The following is a 16,888-nucleotide window of genomic DNA, read 5'->3' on the forward strand; positions in this document are numbered from 1 at the left end:
AGTCACTCATTTGTTGCATAGATGAGCCTCTTGATAGATATTCAACAAGATTCAATAAGAGTGGTGACAGTGGTAAGAGTAATGACGGTGTTGTACCCACCCACAGCGAGAATGAGCTAAAACCTAACAACCCCACAGCGATAAGGGAGGACAAGAATACCGCAGGGATGATCGAACAATTGGAAAAATAGTGGAAATGAAAAGATAGGAAGAGGACAAGAAACAGAGGATGGAAAGAAGAGGAAGATATGTACCGAGTTAACAGGAGCTGTAGAATCTCTGGAGACGATGAGAGAGAGAGAGAGAGAGAGAGAAAGTGGGGAGGGGTAACGGGAGTCCAGTGGGACAGACTGCTTTCTGGATACACTGTACTAGTATCCAGTCACATCCAAACAATAAAGAACAGGATTCTCTATCTACACTTTCCTTGAAAATATTCTCAATATTGGGCATCCATCTGCTGGTATGACTCTCAACCCTGGAGCTAAGCACGGCACCTGAAGCCATACAGGTGCACTTATACACATCACACTCACTCAAAATCACAGATACAGAAGGAATCCTTCTCTCGAACCCGGTTCTATCGAGACGGCTAGGCTTCGGACTATGCTATTGCCGTCTTTATTTTTATTCGACTTCTTTCGCTCCACACCATCTCGACGCCAATGTTGGTTACCTCGCACCCAATAGGGTCTCGGGCTACTGGAGGAACCTTCCAGACGAACCGAACCATCAACTTATTCTGGTGCACAAAAGAAGGAAGCCCGCAATGCTGCCGAGCGGCCACATCGAATGAGATCCTGCCCTTCCCCCCCCGTCAGAAAAAATGTACAGAATGCAGGGCCGCCAGACTGGACATATCAGCTCTCTGATTGGCACCGTGGAATCCCCCTCCATCATTATCTAGGCTTCTCGACAACCGTTGGTGTGCGTTGGGAGGATCCATGGTTCTCCTACAGTCATGCGCCTTCCCATCGTCCTTGGGTGTCCACTGCGATCACAGGAAAAATGGCAATAAGAATGATGATCGCATAGTGTCTACATCGGGATACTTCCGCCTCGTTTTAGGAGGCTTTGGAGATCCGAATGCATTATTACTATGGCAAAACCCGGATTTTTACCCCTCCTTATCTCAACTTTTTATCCTGGACAATCTGGTGATACGGGGGTATAAACGCAGGGAATTTCAATTACCCTAGCAGACGGGGCAAGATTTCCGGTCTAGGCCTTCATGACTGAATCATTCATCCCCGTTTAGCCTTTTCTGTTTCCCAGATCGTTTTTGGGCAAACGTCGACTCAATAATACTAAAAATGTAGCGCACGCGATCCCCGTCCGAATCAATTATCACGAATGATGACAGATTCCTGCAAAGACCCGGGTTTCCTACCCAGTCGGCATGTCGAATCTGAATTGTCTAGGTATGTATTATGCCGCTTCCACCTTTTTTTTCCAACTGGATAAGCAATTGGCAAACAACCAAAAACCACGGTTGGTCTCGATTCAGATCGTTGGGTAACTAACTAACTATCCCTAAAGCTAGGCACTTGGTCGCGAGATCCCCACCTCCCCTCCATTGAAGAACTTAATTTGAAAAAAAAAAAAAAAAAAAAAACATCCCGACACAGGTTTTATCCCCGCCTTAGCCTTGATGACGTATAAGGAATTGTGTGTTCAGGGATGTGTTGTCGTTGGCACCCATGAGAGCAGTTGTGCCGTATTTTCTCTTCATGCTTAGTCTGCGCCAACCTTCTATTGCCACCTACTCCAGTAGGTACCAACTACCCCTAGGCACATTCACTCCTATTGGCCTATGCTTCGTCCAACAAATGTTTGCATCAAAAAGTGACCCGGTTGCACTGGGGTTGTTGCATCATGCTATCATGCCTGCCTGCCTGCCTGCCTGCATGGGCTAAGTTAGCTGTTGCGCGACCATGGGAAGCAAAAATTCAAGCCCACAGTTTATTCCCACCGAATGCGGTAGTGAACACATATTTCCGTCGTGTTTGACGATAAGAATTCCACCAACTGACTTCCGACAGCACAGTGAGGAACGATTGTGTTGGCCTCATTAGATACACACCTAGTTACCGTTCAGCTGTCTCCTGCAGTTCGTCGGCTAGTCTCAGTAAATAGAAACGCGCCATATCAGGCGGCAACCGATCGAATGACTTGGCTATCTTCTCAAGGTCCTTTCTTGCCTTTTCGTAGGCTTGCACGTCGCGATTCCCATAGACGTCGCGTCCGGCTGCGTATCCCTGCGGCAGGTTGCGAAAGAACACATTAACCGCCACGCTGACTTCTCCCGTTGGAGCTGCGGTATGCAGCCACAATGGCGGAATGACCAGGATATCGCCACGATGCAGGAGGGCTTCATGTGGCGTGGTGTGTGGGATAGCGGCAATTGTGCCCTCAGCACGGTTCTGGAAGATATTGATGTTGGAACTGGAAGCGCCAGCAGGCACATCGAGGTGTTGCACATCACTAGGCGGAAAGAGAATGAGCCGCTTTTCACCCTGAATTTGGCACAGAACATTCGCCATTACCTAAACGAGAAGCTTGCAGTTAATATTTTCCTCCTGCTTATGTCTTGAGTCAGGAAGCAAACTTACGTCGTAATGAAGCCACAATGTAACAGGCCCCGAAATCCTCAGAGGTGAACTATGTGCATTGGCAACAACACTGGACAGGGCATCCGGGAGACGGAAATCATTGGTTAGGCTCGGAAAGTCAACGGCGAGCTGTGTCGGTAACTTGGTTGGTTGCTCAACCGAGATACTGCGGAGATATTGGCGTCCACCAGCGTGTACCTCATCCATGAAAGTCCCAAATGACTTGGTTGTATAGGAGAAGTTCTTTGTTTGGAAACTCATGATTTCTGATTCGGCCTCATGCACAACCACCTGCATCCTTTTAGTCATACTCTGGTCATGCAAATACGCCTTCTGGCACTATTCCTACCTTCCTATCCGCCCCAACGGCATTCACTAGGTACTCCTTTGTCCAGAGTTCAGTACACGGCCCGATGTCCGATCCCTCAATAATGACCGGTTTGCCACCCGCAAGAACCTGTTCAAACTGCGCAGGTGTCTGGATTTGGATTCGGGGAATCGTGGTGACTTTTTTGGTGGACTTGTAAACCTTCTTCTTGGGCTTCCTGGGTTTAATTGTCGCGCCTTTCACAGGCGGGCTACTCTCAGAAAATAGCATCCATCTATTGTCGAAGGGTGATTCTTTGCTCTGTAGAGTCCAAGTACCTTCCGTCCAATGCGTTCCAAAGGAGAAACACACCGCGCCGCCGCCGAGGATAAGTAGCTGGTCTGGGTATACCGCACATGCCGCATGGCCGACTAGTAGAGGACGCGGTCCAGCAAATGCCGGGTTCAACCCTATCGCAGACAAAACGGGCTGGCTCGTCAAATGTAAGGCCTCGCCATCAAAGCACTTTAAAACTTGTGGTGAATCAAGCAGCAAGATCTCCTGGCCAAAGGGGACTATTTGCCGCGGGATAACGCCGCCAACTATCACCAATCCCCAAGATGTAGGAGTGATGGTCGCCCCAAACCGAGGAAGGAAGTCATATTGAGGGGCAGCCCTCCGCATGCCTTCCGTCAAATCTCTCAGTTCCATATAAAACGATCCATTGGACCGCTTGTGCAATCTCCATATCCAGAAGTCTTCCAAGATAACCCCGTCAGCCCCAATTCCACCAAAGAGGACACCAGATGTGTCATCGATAGTCCCAAGACAAGCCCCAAACCGAGCTTTTGGCGCCGCTGGTGGCTCAACATCAACTGTTTGCCACCCTTCTCCGTTGTCGCTCCACAGTGACCAAGTATCCAACGCTATACCCGTACTCGTTTTCCCACCGTATACGAGGACATAGTCAGACTGAATGGTCACCTTGGTCGCGCTATGCCTAAAGCGAGGAATCGGTAGACGGGAGCTAGGACACCACGCGTTTTCCTTTCTCAACCAGCAATCCTGGAGCGCTGCAGCGGGCGAGGCCCTCCCACCAACAAGCAAGCAGTCGCCGTTTCCATTTAGACTGGTTGCGGTATGACACATACGTGCCGGAATATCGCGAGAAGGGAAAGGCAAACCAGAGGACTCTGTTTCTCCGGATGCCGTATATATGTCGGTATCTGCCAGGCGCGTTTGCCGGCCCAGTCCCGAATGGTAACCGACACTCCCGCTGCCTGCAGAGATCAGAGCACCAAACCTTCGTTGACCTACTGGGGGAGCACAATTGGGTAGTATTTTAAACCGGTCCGACATCGACTCATTTCCCGACGGGTGGCTGGATAACCCGGCGCCGGATGTGCTGTAACCCGACGACGACGACGACGACAACCCTTGTCTGGTGGAAGCATGAAGCAAGAAATAGTGAGACGCAAATAGTGCAAACTCTTCCCATTCATCGAATGCCTCGACGGCGTCCAGCGAGGTTCTCAGATCGCTCGCTACAAACTCATCGTCCGACCATAGCTCCCAGAGACTGCGGGCATGGGCATACTCCCATCCGGCGTTCTTAAAACGCTGCTCCTGCTCCGCTAGTGAGGGATATTCGTGGATGGAGTACAATGGTGCGCCGAGCTTGTTAAAATGTTTCATCATGGTGGAGGCGAAAGGGTGATCGGGGCCGTCGGGGAAATATTGTTCTAGGATACAGAACTGGGCATCTTTTGAAGCAGGTTTTAGCAACGGAATTTGGGTGTGGTTTCGAAAGAATAGATGCATCCCTTACCATCGCTCAGCTTAGACGCCCACGTAACCACCGCATTAGCGGACTGGACATCCATATAAGTGAGGGAAACCTCCGCGAGGAAGAGAACGGCGCATTCGGCAGGCAGGACATGCGTCTTGAGCACACGATCCAGCTTATCGAGGTTTTTCAGATCACACCCCACAGCTATATACTGTGGGCTCCGGATCTGCACGCCGCTATCGTCGGAGAAGAACTCTACATTCCCCAGCACCTGGGTGATGACTTCTGTCCTCTGGATGGCCATTTTCTTATTGATCATCAGTTTTTCATAGTCGATATCCACAAAGGTCGTATTACTACATAGAGACCGATCGGTACTGAGGAGGATAAATGGGAGAGGATCACTACGAGTCTTCACTTAGCATACGGTCCGGCCGCCGGGACAACGAGTATCTCCATCCTACGAACTCACAATCCGCATCCTAGGTTCAGGACGAATTTGGGTCTATCCGAGGGCTCTTTCATGAACTTCCGCACCGACTCTGCCATGGCATGCATCCGAAGCCAGTATCCACGGTTGATTAACGGCGCACGTCGCTGCGGTTTTTTGACAAAGTGCCGGAAGAAATGGGGCTCGGGGTAGTATAACATTTCAACACTGCGTTTCGACACTATACTGCTGTTGTTTGTCTATTCCGAAAAGACAGTGTCGCCCGCAATTAGTACCAGATCGATGCTTATAGTCAGATCGCGACTTACCCCCATTACCAGATCGGCTGCCTTCTCCTCCTTCGAATTGACACCCGATTTAACGGGCTGCTTCGGAGGAGCCATCGCGACGTACAAGTAATTGATCCCGGCCCTGTAAATCTCTCGTGGGGAGGGAAGAACACTGGGCGAAGTGTTGAAGAAATTAATTTGTGCGCGTAATTAATCAATCAAGATGTGGCCCGAGCGTCAGGCTCGTTTGCCGCGTTTAACGCCAACCGCGGCAAAACCCAACAGGCGATTCCCCCGGATCGTCCGCAACCACTCTCGTCTTTCCTGTTCTGTTTTTCAATATAACCCAAGGTGCTCGCCGGATTCTACATGGCATATCCAGCTGAAACACACACGGCGACTACTCTGTGAGCAGCGGGGGATGCAACGAGACGATCGTGCTTAGAGAAAACCGGGACCCTGTTATGGGCGCTTTCGAACCCCTCCACCACCCTATGAATATTGGAGCGTTTGTTGCTTTATTCCAGTCTTCACAGTTTGGGGCCCCTTTCTTATAATCTCCCCTTGTATCTCTTCAACCCCTCTCCCCCCTTGTAGAGCGCGCTTAGGAGGCACGATCGATCTATCCGAGCCAACGATCTACTGCAGACATGGCGATGAACTTTGTGACTTTCAACCAGGATTATAGCTACCTGGCTGTGGGTAAGCATTCTTCTTTTATAGACCCCTGTATCGTACTCGGGAAAGGGAAATAATAATCTTAACACATCATCAGCGACTGCCAAGGGTTTCCGGATCTTTACGACGGACCCGTTCGCCAAAAGCTATGAGACAAAAGAGGGGAATATCGCTATCATCGAGATGCTCTTTTCAACATCGCTGGTTGCGCTCATCCTGTCTCCCCGTCGGCTTCAGATCACAAATACCAAGGTTCGTAGGCCTTTTGCACCTTGCAGCTCTGCTTTATGAACGCAGACAGCACCGTCTCATCGTCGTTGGGTTCGATCTGGCCCGGGCACATTCCGCTAACCACTACCCTATAGCGTCAATCGACAATATGCGAGTTGACCTTTCCAACTACCGTTTTAGCGGTCAAGCTGAACCGAAAACGACTGGTCATTGTCCTAGAAGATCAGATTTATTTATATGACATCCAAACTATGAAGCTCCTGTACACTATTGAAACCTCACCGAACCCAAACGGTAAGTCATCTAAGAAGGCTCGCGCGCGGCCCCGGTCAACGTCTAACAAAGCATAGCAATATGCGGTCTTTCACCGTCGTCTGATAACTGTTATCTTGCCTATCCGCTTCCACAGAAAGCTGCCCCTTCTTCTTTCAACCCTCCGGCTCATGCGCCTCCTGGGACTACCCATGTCTCCCCGACTAGCGGCGAGGTTTTAATATTTGATACCTTGAAACTAGAGGCTATCAACGTGATTGAAGCGCATCGCTCCCCGCTAGCGTGTATAACACTCAATAGCGATGGTACCCTCATCGCCACAGCATCCGACAAGGGAACCATCGTGCGAGTCTTTTCTGTCCCCGATGGCCAGAAACTATATCAATTCCGACGTGGATCAATCCCGTCCAGGATCTACAGCATGTCCTTCAACACCACCTCCACGCTGCTCTGCGTTTCATCTTCCACAGAGACTATCCATCTCTTCAAACTCACCCACCCTTCGCAATCACGAGAGCCTTCGCCTTCGTCATCGTTGCCCATAGCGCGCCAACGCAGCTTCAGCCAGAGCTCCCTCGGCCAGTCATCAGACCCGGACGCCGTCGACGAGGATAACGGCTCTCCCGATCTATCGTCTAGAAAACACAATGGCACTTTGATGGGCATGCTCCGCCGCACTTCGCAAACTGTCGGTAGCTCCTTCGCTGCTAAAGTTGGCGGCTACCTCCCGAAGGGCGTCAGCGAGATGTGGGAGCCAGCGCGGGATTTCGCCTGGATCAAGATCCCCAAATCAAACCAGGGATCTGGGCAGAACGGGAATAATAATGGCCCGTTACGAAGCGTGGTTGCGATGAGTAGTAATACGCCACAAGTAATGGTGGTGACCAGTGACGGAAACTTCTACGTGTTTAGCATCGATCTTTCCAAAGGAGGAGAGGGGACACTAATTAAACAATACTCGTGAGTCTTCCCCTTCTTTCCCTTTTTTTTTTTTTTTTTTTTTTTTTTTTTTCCCTCTTTCCAGTAATGCTAACCCATTCTCATCCTCTACAGACTCCTCGACACGAACGATAGGCTGGGATACTCCATAACTGATTATTAATTTGCTATTCAATGCCCATATAACTAACTACCTTTGATACCACTGCACTCAGCCCCCCCTCCCCTGGCTAGGATCATTTGCGCTGCATTCCTTTCTTCTCTAAGCTTCATGAATGTTGAGTTGTTATCTATCTCTCGTCCGTCCACTCCTTTCCCCTCTCTAATTTAACCTGCTACCGACAACGAGCATCTCACCTCCTCTTTTACATTAGCTGCTCCGGTAGCTATTCCTACTTACTACTCTTCCCTCCATCCTCATCCTTGGCCCTAGGTATCCTATCTTATCTTATCTAGTACAGATCATGGTGTATCATCCATCTAGCTTAGAAGATGAAACAACCCCTTTTAGTCGTGTGCTTACTTTCCTGGTAAACAGCAATCCCAGATATCCGTATGTGTCCATTACATTTAACATCTCTCAAAAACTCTATATAATCCCTTCAAATCCGCAACCTCCACCACGCCCCGAAGAAGTCGCGTCGTGGCAACCAGCCGTGCCCGAAGAGCAGGGAACACCGCGTGCTCGAGCATACGAGTCATCTGCAGTCGACGCAGCTGGGTAGCCGATTCATTTTCGGCCTCCTGAGTTTCTGCCTCTTCGGGCCCTGAGGTTTCTGTAGAATTAGCCTCGGGGTTCGGCGGCCCTGGGAGAGAGGAAGGAGGAGGAGGGGGGAGTTGCTCCGGTGTATAGAACGCCGCAAGTTCCCACAGGAAGGTCCGGAAGCATTCCTGTTCGTTTGTCCAGTCCACGTAGGGACCTAAGCGGAGTAAGAAGCGGGGGAGCTTTCCTAGGCAGGGAAGGTAGCCTTTCAGGAGTAGCGGAATGGAGAGGAGATGGCCATCGTCTGAAATCTCGATTGAGAAATACTCGTTGAGCATTTCCTTTCTTTCCATCAGTGTCTGGGTGACGATTTCGGGGGCGTTGGTGAAGATTTCATTCTGTTGTAGTTCCGCTGCTGATTGTTGCGTGGCTTCGTTTGCGCTGCGGGAATGATGAGCCTCGCGTTCGGCGTCTGCGGCGATTTGGAGGATGTCGATGAGTTTGGGGGCCGGGTCGAGCTTGATGGTTCCGAAGTTTCCAAAGTCCGTGAGGCCGATCTGGTAGAAGAATTCACTGCAGAACATTCCGTAGTCGATGAGGTAGAGCTTTACGCCGGATTGGATGGCGGCAATGCGGCGCCGCTCGTCGACTAGCCCGACATAGGTGTGGGTTGCCATTGTTTCGGTTAAGGTGTTGTGCATGGAGTTGCGAACGGCTGCGCGGAGGTTTTTGATGGACGTTAAAGCGATTTTCAGCGGCTCGCGGTCTGTAGTCTCGTACTGGAGACCTTCCTCTGGGACCGTAAGGGACGTTGTTTCTGCCTGGGATCCTGGTGGGGTTTGCTGCATGGCCGGCGATAACATTGAGGTTATTTTCCGCACGCGTGAGTCGGTCCTGACTAGATTGTGCTCGTAAGGTTTCTTTGCTGTTGCAGGGGTTTTCGGAGCAGAAACTCCACTGTCGGTTGGTACACCATCTCGGGATGAAGGGTCGATTGTTTGTACGGACGGAAGAAGAGTTTGCGTTAAAAATGTTCGGCTAGAATCTACCTGCGCCAGCTTCGACCTGATTTCGTTGCAGATGCTCTCGATAATCTCGTCCTCGTTCAGGAAATTCACCTCCCGTTTAGTGGGGTGGACATTTACATCCAGTCTGTGCGGTTCGATCTCGACGTCGATATAGACAAAGGGGTGACCACCTTTGGGTAGAAAGTTTGAATATGTTTGTTCGATCGCCCGTTTTATAGCAGTAGACTCTACAGAGCGATGGTTAATGAAGAGGAGGATGGTAGTTCGTTTAACATGATAGTTCGCGTTTGTTGCAAGCCCAGAAGAGGTAAACCCTAGCTTCGGGTCTTTGACACTGAATTCCACCAGTTCATTGGCTACTGCGCTACCATGAATCTGGCGAATCCGGTCACTGTTGCTTGCAGCAGCACCAGTCGAGATGCTAACGCCTGAATCCCCGTGCTTACGGCATGAGAAGGCGACTCCGGTGCAGTGAACTGCATAGCGTCCAACAACGTCCAGAATCTTTGCGTACTCCTCGCTAGCTGAGCGGAACGCGCGGCGTCTAGTGGGCACATTGTAAAATAAGTCCTCGACCTAGTCCAGTCAGGTGTTGATAGCTGCAAGAAGTGGCTTTTGACATACTGTTATCTGTGTCCCGCCACGCCCTGCCGTAGCTTTCGGGGCCGCACTCTGCCCTGGTTTCGGCGGTACCAGTTTCCCGTCGCTATAGTGAGCTCTCCATGCACAACTAGAGCCTGCGGTCTTGGTAGTCACCGTTAGATGGGCAATGTGGCTTATACTAGCCAGCGCTTCGCCCCGAAAACCGTACGTAGCTATCGAAGTAAGGTCTTCAAATTCTTTGAGTTTGGAAGTCGTAAATCTTTCACACAAAATAGGTAAATCATCTCTCTATATTGACAGGCAGATTAGTTAAGACGCCAGTATGGCAGACATGTAGGAACAACTTACATCGATCCCATGGCCATTGTCGGTGATCTGGAGTAGCTTAAGGCCACCGTCTTTGACTAAGATCTCGATTGAAGAAGACCCGGCATCAACCGCATTTTCTATAAGTTCTTTAAGAGCGTGCATAGGGGCTACGATGATCTCCCCCGCTGCGATCTTGTTCACTACATCAGGGTCAAGAGCCTAGCATGTATTAGACGAGAAGCAAAACTCGCTTTGGGTCAACTTACCCGGATCCTCTTCGGTCCACGGGGTGCTTCACTCTCCTCGATTGGCCTTTTTATCCCACGGGGCTCTGAAGTGTCGACCTCCATATCGGGCTCCATGCTTGTCAAGGGAATAGAAACGGCTCTCTATTGCGTTTTATAACAGGTTGTTATGCGGGTTGGAAAGCAGCATTCCTAGCAAGAGGAGAGTTGTATGTTTAACCCATACGCAAATAACCCCAAACGCGAATACGTTCTCTAGTTTCCATGCATCTTTATTTTGGCCAGAGAAACCAATTGATCGTGATGTGATGTTATGGAGAACCCAAAGAGTATTACGGATGCGGCTTTTTCGGGGACGGGGATGAACGATCTGACAATTTGAACAAAGTGATCAATCTGGACTCTGATTAAAGCGATTGAGCCACTGGTATTGTCCTTCGAATCCAACCGATAGGTCGTCAATAAAAACCCGATAAATAAGGTGGTAGAAAGACGATGGAGGCTTGCTCGCTATCACCGAGTTAGTGTGATTATTCAGGGACTGAAGTCCCCGACTCCGACCGCCCTCCGAAAGCGTCAGTACAGGAACATCCGCGTTGCCAAAGGCCTCATCTCATTTATTCGCGCCGTTGCTTCCCTTCCTTGTGGCCGATGCCATCGCTCCATATTCAAGCTCCCTTGGAGCTTTTGCTCATATGTCTAAACCATGCCACCGTCCAAGCGTCCCTCCTTTTTGGTCGATGAAGAGCTAGGAAAGAAATATGACGACCACCAGCCCAGCTTACTTCGGGAGCATCTATGGCAACCGAAACAGTGGAAGGTGCCTCGACGCCGGCGCATGCTTCTCGGATTCTTGATACTATATCTTCTATATTTGTTTTTCAAGAATATGCCAACCGACCTGCCTCCTGTTGCGGAACGGTTAAAAGCGAACACACCTCCATACCAGCAAAACCCACTTCAGGTCCCTGGTACTCCTTCATTGAACCCCCTGTCCAATCCCCCTTCGCAGGGCGACTTCAATCCCGAAAATCAAGATGAAACTTATGATGAGAATACAATGCACTTTCCCATGTTGGGGAAATCCCTAAGACTTTTCCAGAAGCCTCCCAGCCGCGATGGGAAGGTCTCCTCTACCGCAACGGTGTTTGCGGCCGCATCGCTCCGAAGTCTGTCGGATATGTTGCCTCTCGCGTGTCGGATGGCAAATCAAAAACTGAATGAGGTGCATTTTCTATTAATGTCAGGGATTGATGTCACGATTTCCATTAAGGGGATTCAGAAAGTCAATGGGATAAATAGTGTGAATTGCCCACTTAACTGGCATGGTATGTTGCACCACACGCGCCGTATCAAATGCATTGACTAACACATGCATGGTTTCAATAGACGCTCGTGCAACCGGCAGCGATTCATTTACAGCTGAACGCCTGGAGCAAGCAGTGGCTGTAGTGTTGCCCTACGTTAGCGTTTATCTTCATCCACAAGTGGTGATCACGCAAGGGGAGTCACAGGAAGATCCTTCCTTTTGGAAAGGCATCCAAAAGATTCGTGATCTCGATCTTCCTCATCTTGCGCTTCCTCGTCCCTCGAGAGATCTCATGTGGATGGCAGACCTAGATAGTAGCGCGCTTCGAGGTAAATTTCATCACCAATGTGCCTAAACGCATTAGTACTTTGCTAACCGTTTGCTTTGGTAGTTTGGAATGACGTGCATGTCGAACTTCTCATTTACGCTTTCCCAGATTCAGCTGGGTCACTTATCAGGTTAATTAGATCCTTAGAACATGCCGATTTCCTAGGATCCGCTCCCAGCTTAACCATCGAGCTTCCTTCTCGTGTGGACCAGGAGCTTCTGCGATTTCTCAAAACACTGAAATGGCCTTCAAATACCTTGAACAAAGTGACCATTCGGCGGCGAATACAGCTAGATTATCCGGACCCCACTGAGGCTTCTGTCCGGGCGGTTGAGGCTTTCTATCCCAGAGACCTCAGCCTGTCACATGTGCTTGTCCTGTCGCCCAATATCGAACTTGCACCATCGTTCTATCATTATATGATGTATACTCTGCTGAAGTACAAATATTCAGCTCGCCCAAACATACCATCCTCGCGGCTCATGGGGATTTCCCTCGAACTCCCAACCGCGCGTGTCACGGATACTAACCCGTTTACAATCCCAAATATTGACAACTATCAACTTTCCGACCTTAATAACCCTGATTTAACTCTCCCCCTTTTTCTCTGGCAGGCTCCAAATAGCAATGCAGCTCTATATTTTGGCGACAAATGGGCCGAGTTCCACTCTTTTCTTTCGCGCCGCCTTGCAGCGCAGAGTATGAGAACCGAATCACTACCAAATGATAAGGTTATTTCCAAGAGATATCCTGCGTTTATGGAATATCTGCTCGAGTTGATTCGTGCAAAAGGCTATTACCTGCTCTATCCTGCGTTTCCTAGGAAGAGCAAGTTTTCCCTTGCTAGTCTACATTATGAGCTCTTTCAATATCCAGAAGAATTCCCCCAGGATGCGTCCAGTTTTACAACAAGTGCCGTTTTGGAGGAGGAGGAGGAGGATCCTACTGAACTACCCTTGAGCCGTGCTCCTACAGTAATGTCCCTCCTTGACATGTTTTCTCTAGAGCTTCCGGACATGGTCCAGTTACCAATCTTCTCATACCGTGGCGAGGAGATGTCAGAATTTGTCTTTGCTCGAGACACTGAAGAGTACCTGGACAAGTTCAGGGTTCGCTATGGTGGGTGCACGGGAGACTTGCCTAATACAATGAGTGCGGAGAACTTGTTTTGTACGGAGGAGTGATCGTGCAATTAGAAAGGCGGGCTTTTCGCGCAACCATATCTTGTAAATATTGATTATAGAAATATACCACGATTTAATAATACCTACTTGGACTTCGAAAGCGATTGAACAGACGCAACCAATACTTTGGGCATCTAACCCACGTGATTCGACACCACCCGGTTTCTTGGCAAATCTGACTTACATAAGACGCAGGCAGCTCCACTGGCGCAACACCCCGAGCGGCGGCGACGAGAGGCAGAGAGCTCTTTGCTTCCCATCAACAAAGCTTATGAATCATTCTCTACCTCATCCCTGACTACGAACAAGCTTCCTTCTACATATACCCGCGTGATCCGAACGTACACTGTCGTTCTCCTCCCACAACCCACCTTCCACATCCCGGATTCTACAAGGTTCTTCATCGCCAGATAGCGATTCCAAAATGGCGAAGGAAGGCGAGCGGTCAGCTCCGGCCGACAAGGGCAAGGGCAAGGTTGACGATGTCAAGGATCTTGTTGGAGGAAAAAAGAGCAAGCCTGAAGAGAAGACACAATCTGATGAAAAGCAGAAGGGTGAAGCGCCGAAGGAAGGTAGGTGACTGAGCCGTGGTCTCGAACCACGCGGGATGGCTTCTTTCCCCAGTGGCTTGTCGTTTTCATCAGTGCACTAATCCAGTAACTATCCAGAGGAACTGAGTGAAGAGGACCAACAGCTGAAAAACGAGCTTGAGATGCTTGTGGAGAGGTTAAAGGTATTGTGGTAGATCCCGCTTCCCTGCTCAGTACCTTGTCGCTAATCGCCCTTCATCGTAGGAGCCGGATGCCTCCCTATATGGACCTGCCTTGGACGCTATTAAGAACTTCATCAAAACCTCTACCTCTTCTATGACTGCAGTCCCCAAGCCTCTGAAGTTCCTACGTCCACACTATGACGATCTGGCAGCGTTGTACGACAAGTGGTCAGCGGGTACAGTCAAGGTAGGTTCTACCTGTCGAGATGCATTAAGAGTCGAGTAACGAAGCTAACAGTGGGACTTTTTTTTTTTCTTGAATTTAGGACGCTTTGGCTGATATGCTGTCCGTTCTTGGAATGACCTACGGAGATGAGGAGAAACTTGAAACCCTCAAATACCGCTTGCTCACAAAGTCTAACGATCTCGGTTCCTGGGGCCACGAATATGTTAGGCACTTGGCGCTCGAGATCGGTCAGGAATACCAGAACAGGTTGAATGCCGAGAAGGATGTACAAGACTTGATTGATCTCGCTTTGTCTCTTGTTCCATATTTCCTGAGCCACAACGCCGAGGCCGATGCAGTTGACCTTCTGAGCGAACTCGAGATTATCGAAGAGATCCCTCGCTTCGTTGACGAAAACACATACGCGAGGGTTTGCTTGTACATGGTTAGCATGGTCAACCTTCTCACATACCCGGAAGACCAGCAATTCCTCCGAACAGCGCACGAGATATATGTTCGTTACAAGGAGCTCACCAAAGCCATTGTCCTTGCTATCCGGCTGAATGATACCGATCTTATCAAGAGCGACCTGAACGCCACTACGGATCAATCGATTAAAAAGCAGATGGCCTTCCTGGTGGCTAGACAACAAATATGGCTTGATCCCTCTCCTGAGGATGAGGAAGACCAGACTTTCATGGACTGCTTGAACAATACATCGATCCCAAAGCACTTCAAGTCTCTTGGCAAAGAACTCAATATTCTTGATCCGAAGATGCCGGAGGATATCTACGAGACTCACCTAGAAAGCAGCCGAGGAGCTGGCCTCACCAACGTTGACTCTGCAAGACACAATCTAGCCAGCGCCTTCGTGAACGCTTTTGCGAATGCTGGCTTTGGAAATGACAAGATGATGCTTGTTGATGGTGACAAGGGTCCTTGGGTATGGAAGACCAAAGATGACGGTATGCTATCGACAACCGCCTCCATGGGTATGCTCCTGCACCAGGATGTCGAAATTGGTTTGGACAAAATCGACAAGTATACCTATGCCTCAGAGGACCAGATCAAGGCTGGTGCGCTACTCTCGATCGGTATTCTCAACTCCGGCGTCAGAATTGACTCGGACCCTGCTCTAGCCCTCTTGAGCGATCCCGATAATTTGGAAGCGAAGAACCTGCCTATGAGAGTTGCATCGATTATGGGTCTTGGTTTGGCATATGCTGGCTCAAACAAAGAGGAGCTGCTTGACGTTCTCCTGCCTATTGTGGAGGACGTTTCTCTCGACATGCAGCTCTCCGCGATGGCAGCTGTTTCTCTTGGCCTTATATTTGTTGGCTCCTCAAACCATCAAGTCAGCGAGGCTATTGCTACGACACTGATGGATGAAGAGCGACAGAAACATCTCAAGGATAAGTGGACTCGATTTATGGCTCTGGGTCTAGCCCTGCTGTACTTCGGTCGTCAGGAGGAAGTTGACGTGATCCTTGACATTCTCAAGGCAGTCGATCACCCAATGGCCAAGCCTACGTCTGTGCTTGCGTCCGTATGCGCTTGGGCAGGTACCGGCACAGTACTAAAGCTTCAAGAACTTCTCCACATTTGCAACGATGTGATCGAGGAATCAGATGAGAAGATGGGTGACGAGCTTGTTCAGTCGTACGCCGTTCTGGGTCTTTCGCTGATTGCTATGGGAGAAGAAGTCGGACAAGATATGATTCTGAGACAATTTGGTCACCTTATGCATTACGGCGCCAGCAATATTCGCAAGGCAGTTCCTCTTGCTATGGGCCTGATCAGCCCCAGTAACCCTCAGATGAAGGTGTACGATACTCTCTCCAGATACAGCCACGACAACGATAACGACGTCGCCATCAACGCTATTTTCGCCATGGGTCTTTGCGGCGCTGGCACGAAGAACTCCCGTTTGGCGCAGCTGCTAAGACAGTTGGCCAGTTACTATCACCGTGACCAGAATACCTTGTTCATGGTGCGCATTGCCCAAGGTCTTTTGCATATGGGCAAAGGCACCATGACATTAAATCCTTTCCACACTGACCGACAGGTCCTAAGCCGTGTATCGGCTGCTGGTCTGCTCACCGTCCTCGTGTCTTTGATTGATGCGAAGCAATTTATCCTCGCCGAACATCACTACCTCCTTTACTTCCTCATCACTGCCATGTACCCACGCTTCCTTGTTACTCTCGACGAGGATTTGCAACCCCTCACAGTGAACGTGAGAGTAGGACAGGCTGTCGATGTTGTTGGACAAGCCGGTCGTCCCAAGACTATTACTGGTTGGCAAACACAGAGCACTCCCGTGCTCCTGTCTTACGGTGAACGAGCAGAACTGGAGGATGAGCAATACATCCCTCTCAGCAGCACCCTGGAGGGTTTGGTAATCCTGCGCAAGGTAAGCTAGTCCTCTCACTAATCTTTTAGTCTGTCTTGACGTGACTAACGTGAATTTCCAGAACCCTGACTGGGAAAGTTCCACCTAAGAATGGCAAAACACCGTGTTATAGGAAATTTTTGAGAGCTAGATCGAGCGCAGGTAGTTCTAAGCGCTCCTATACAGTTTAGGTTTATTAATGTATTCAGAAAAAAGTCTGAAAATATTAATGACTAAATTTTACCCTTATTCAATCAATCAATGAATACATAATTTGAAAAGAAAGAATTATGCTTGAGT

The 16,888-nt window shown here is 49.6% G+C and overlaps 5 protein-coding genes across 5 annotated transcripts; 2 read left to right on the forward strand and 3 right to left on the reverse strand.

Annotated features, from left to right (window-relative positions):
• Nucleotides 1–65: 65 nt before the first annotated feature.
• P175DRAFT_0452244 (uncharacterized protein) lies at nucleotides 66–239 on the reverse strand (the record flags this gene model as incomplete). The annotated part of the gene is made up of 1 exon (XM_040894512.1): nucleotides 66–239. A coding segment is annotated over one exon (172 nt), but the record flags the coding sequence as incomplete, so codon positions are not given.
• A 1,354-nt stretch (nucleotides 240–1,593) lies between these two features.
• On the reverse strand, nucleotides 1,594–5,632 carry P175DRAFT_0472781 (tRNA methyltransferase PPM2). Its single transcript, XM_040895144.1, has 6 exons — nucleotides 5,468–5,632; nucleotides 5,181–5,398; nucleotides 4,748–5,112; nucleotides 2,962–4,682; nucleotides 2,613–2,903; nucleotides 1,594–2,546 (listed from the first exon to the last, which is right to left on the reverse strand). The coding sequence occupies exons 1-6, from the start codon at nucleotides 5,540–5,542 to the stop codon at nucleotides 2,088–2,090; spliced, it is 3,129 nt and encodes a 1,042-aa protein (XP_040756843.1). The 5' UTR covers nucleotides 5,543–5,632; the 3' UTR covers nucleotides 1,594–2,087.
• Nucleotides 5,633–5,976: 344 nt separating this feature from the next.
• P175DRAFT_078915 (phosphoinositide binding protein ATG18) lies at nucleotides 5,977–7,916 on the forward strand. Its single transcript, XM_040901099.1, has 5 exons — nucleotides 5,977–6,130; nucleotides 6,204–6,358; nucleotides 6,472–6,631; nucleotides 6,688–7,570; nucleotides 7,664–7,916. The coding sequence occupies exons 1-5, from the start codon at nucleotides 6,079–6,081 to the stop codon at nucleotides 7,710–7,712; spliced, it is 1,299 nt and encodes a 432-aa protein (XP_040756844.1). The 5' UTR covers nucleotides 5,977–6,078; the 3' UTR covers nucleotides 7,713–7,916.
• Nucleotides 7,664–11,018, reverse strand: P175DRAFT_079392 (mismatch repair ATPase MLH1). The gene is made up of 4 exons (XM_040901102.1): nucleotides 10,459–11,018; nucleotides 10,232–10,411; nucleotides 9,905–10,171; nucleotides 7,664–9,856 (listed from the first exon to the last, which is right to left on the reverse strand). Exons 1-4 carry the CDS (start codon nucleotides 10,552–10,554, stop codon nucleotides 8,120–8,122), a joined length of 2,280 nt encoding a protein of 759 aa, XP_040756845.1. The 5' UTR covers nucleotides 10,555–11,018; the 3' UTR covers nucleotides 7,664–8,119.
• A 35-nt stretch (nucleotides 11,019–11,053) lies between these two features.
• P175DRAFT_0554686 (uncharacterized protein) lies at nucleotides 11,054–16,865 on the forward strand. Its single transcript, XM_040900574.1, has 9 exons — nucleotides 11,054–11,765; nucleotides 11,827–12,075; nucleotides 12,138–13,183; nucleotides 13,454–13,599; nucleotides 13,673–13,830; nucleotides 13,927–13,991; nucleotides 14,053–14,217; nucleotides 14,297–16,609; nucleotides 16,671–16,865. The coding sequence occupies exons 1-9, from the start codon at nucleotides 11,144–11,146 to the stop codon at nucleotides 16,695–16,697; spliced, it is 4,791 nt and encodes a 1,596-aa protein (XP_040756846.1). The 5' UTR covers nucleotides 11,054–11,143; the 3' UTR covers nucleotides 16,698–16,865.
• Nucleotides 16,866–16,888: the final 23 nt, after the last annotated feature.

Source organism: Aspergillus ochraceoroseus (genome assembly GCF_002846915.1).
Source record: "Aspergillus ochraceoroseus IBT 24754 chromosome Unknown P175scaffold_1, whole genome shotgun sequence".
NCBI classification, from domain to species: Eukaryota; Fungi; Ascomycota; class Eurotiomycetes; order Eurotiales; family Aspergillaceae; genus Aspergillus; species Aspergillus ochraceoroseus.

What these genes read in the sequence shown, in the direction of transcription:
- P175DRAFT_0472781 (XM_040895144.1), bottom strand. Translation starts at nt 5,542, where the DNA reads ATGGCTCCTCCGAAGCAGCCCGTTAAATCGGGTGTCAATTCGAAGGAG. An exon ending in CTGAACCTAGGATGCGGATT is followed by an intron (nt 5,113 to 5,180) that starts GTGAGTTCGTAG and finishes GAAGACTCGTAG; the next exon opens with TGATCCTCTCCCATTTATCC. An exon ending in CATTGTGGCTTCATTACGAC is followed by an intron (nt 2,547 to 2,612) that starts GTAAGTTTGCTT and finishes CTTCTCGTTTAG; the next exon opens with GTAATGGCGAATGTTCTGTG.
- P175DRAFT_078915 (XM_040901099.1), top strand. Translation starts at nt 6,079, where the DNA reads ATGGCGATGAACTTTGTGACTTTCAACCAGGATTATAGCTACCTGGCT. An exon ending in TTATAGCTACCTGGCTGTGG is followed by an intron (nt 6,131 to 6,203) that starts GTAAGCATTCTT and finishes ACACATCATCAG; the next exon opens with CGACTGCCAAGGGTTTCCGG. An exon ending in TTCAGATCACAAATACCAAG is followed by an intron (nt 6,359 to 6,471) that starts GTTCGTAGGCCT and finishes ACTACCCTATAG; the next exon opens with CGTCAATCGACAATATGCGA.
- P175DRAFT_079392 (XM_040901102.1), bottom strand. Translation starts at nt 10,554, where the DNA reads ATGGAGCCCGATATGGAGGTCGACACTTCAGAGCCCCGTGGGATAAAA. An exon ending in GTGGACCGAAGAGGATCCGG is followed by an intron (nt 10,412 to 10,458) that starts GTAAGTTGACCC and finishes AATACATGCTAG; the next exon opens with GCTCTTGACCCTGATGTAGT. An exon ending in GTGGCGGGACACAGATAACA is followed by an intron (nt 9,857 to 9,904) that starts GTATGTCAAAAG and finishes TGACTGGACTAG; the next exon opens with GTCGAGGACTTATTTTACAA.
- P175DRAFT_0554686 (XM_040900574.1), top strand. Translation starts at nt 11,144, where the DNA reads ATGCCACCGTCCAAGCGTCCCTCCTTTTTGGTCGATGAAGAGCTAGGA. An exon ending in GGGTGAAGCGCCGAAGGAAG is followed by an intron (nt 13,831 to 13,926) that starts GTAGGTGACTGA and finishes GTAACTATCCAG; the next exon opens with AGGAACTGAGTGAAGAGGAC. An exon ending in TGCTTGTGGAGAGGTTAAAG is followed by an intron (nt 13,992 to 14,052) that starts GTATTGTGGTAG and finishes CCTTCATCGTAG; the next exon opens with GAGCCGGATGCCTCCCTATA.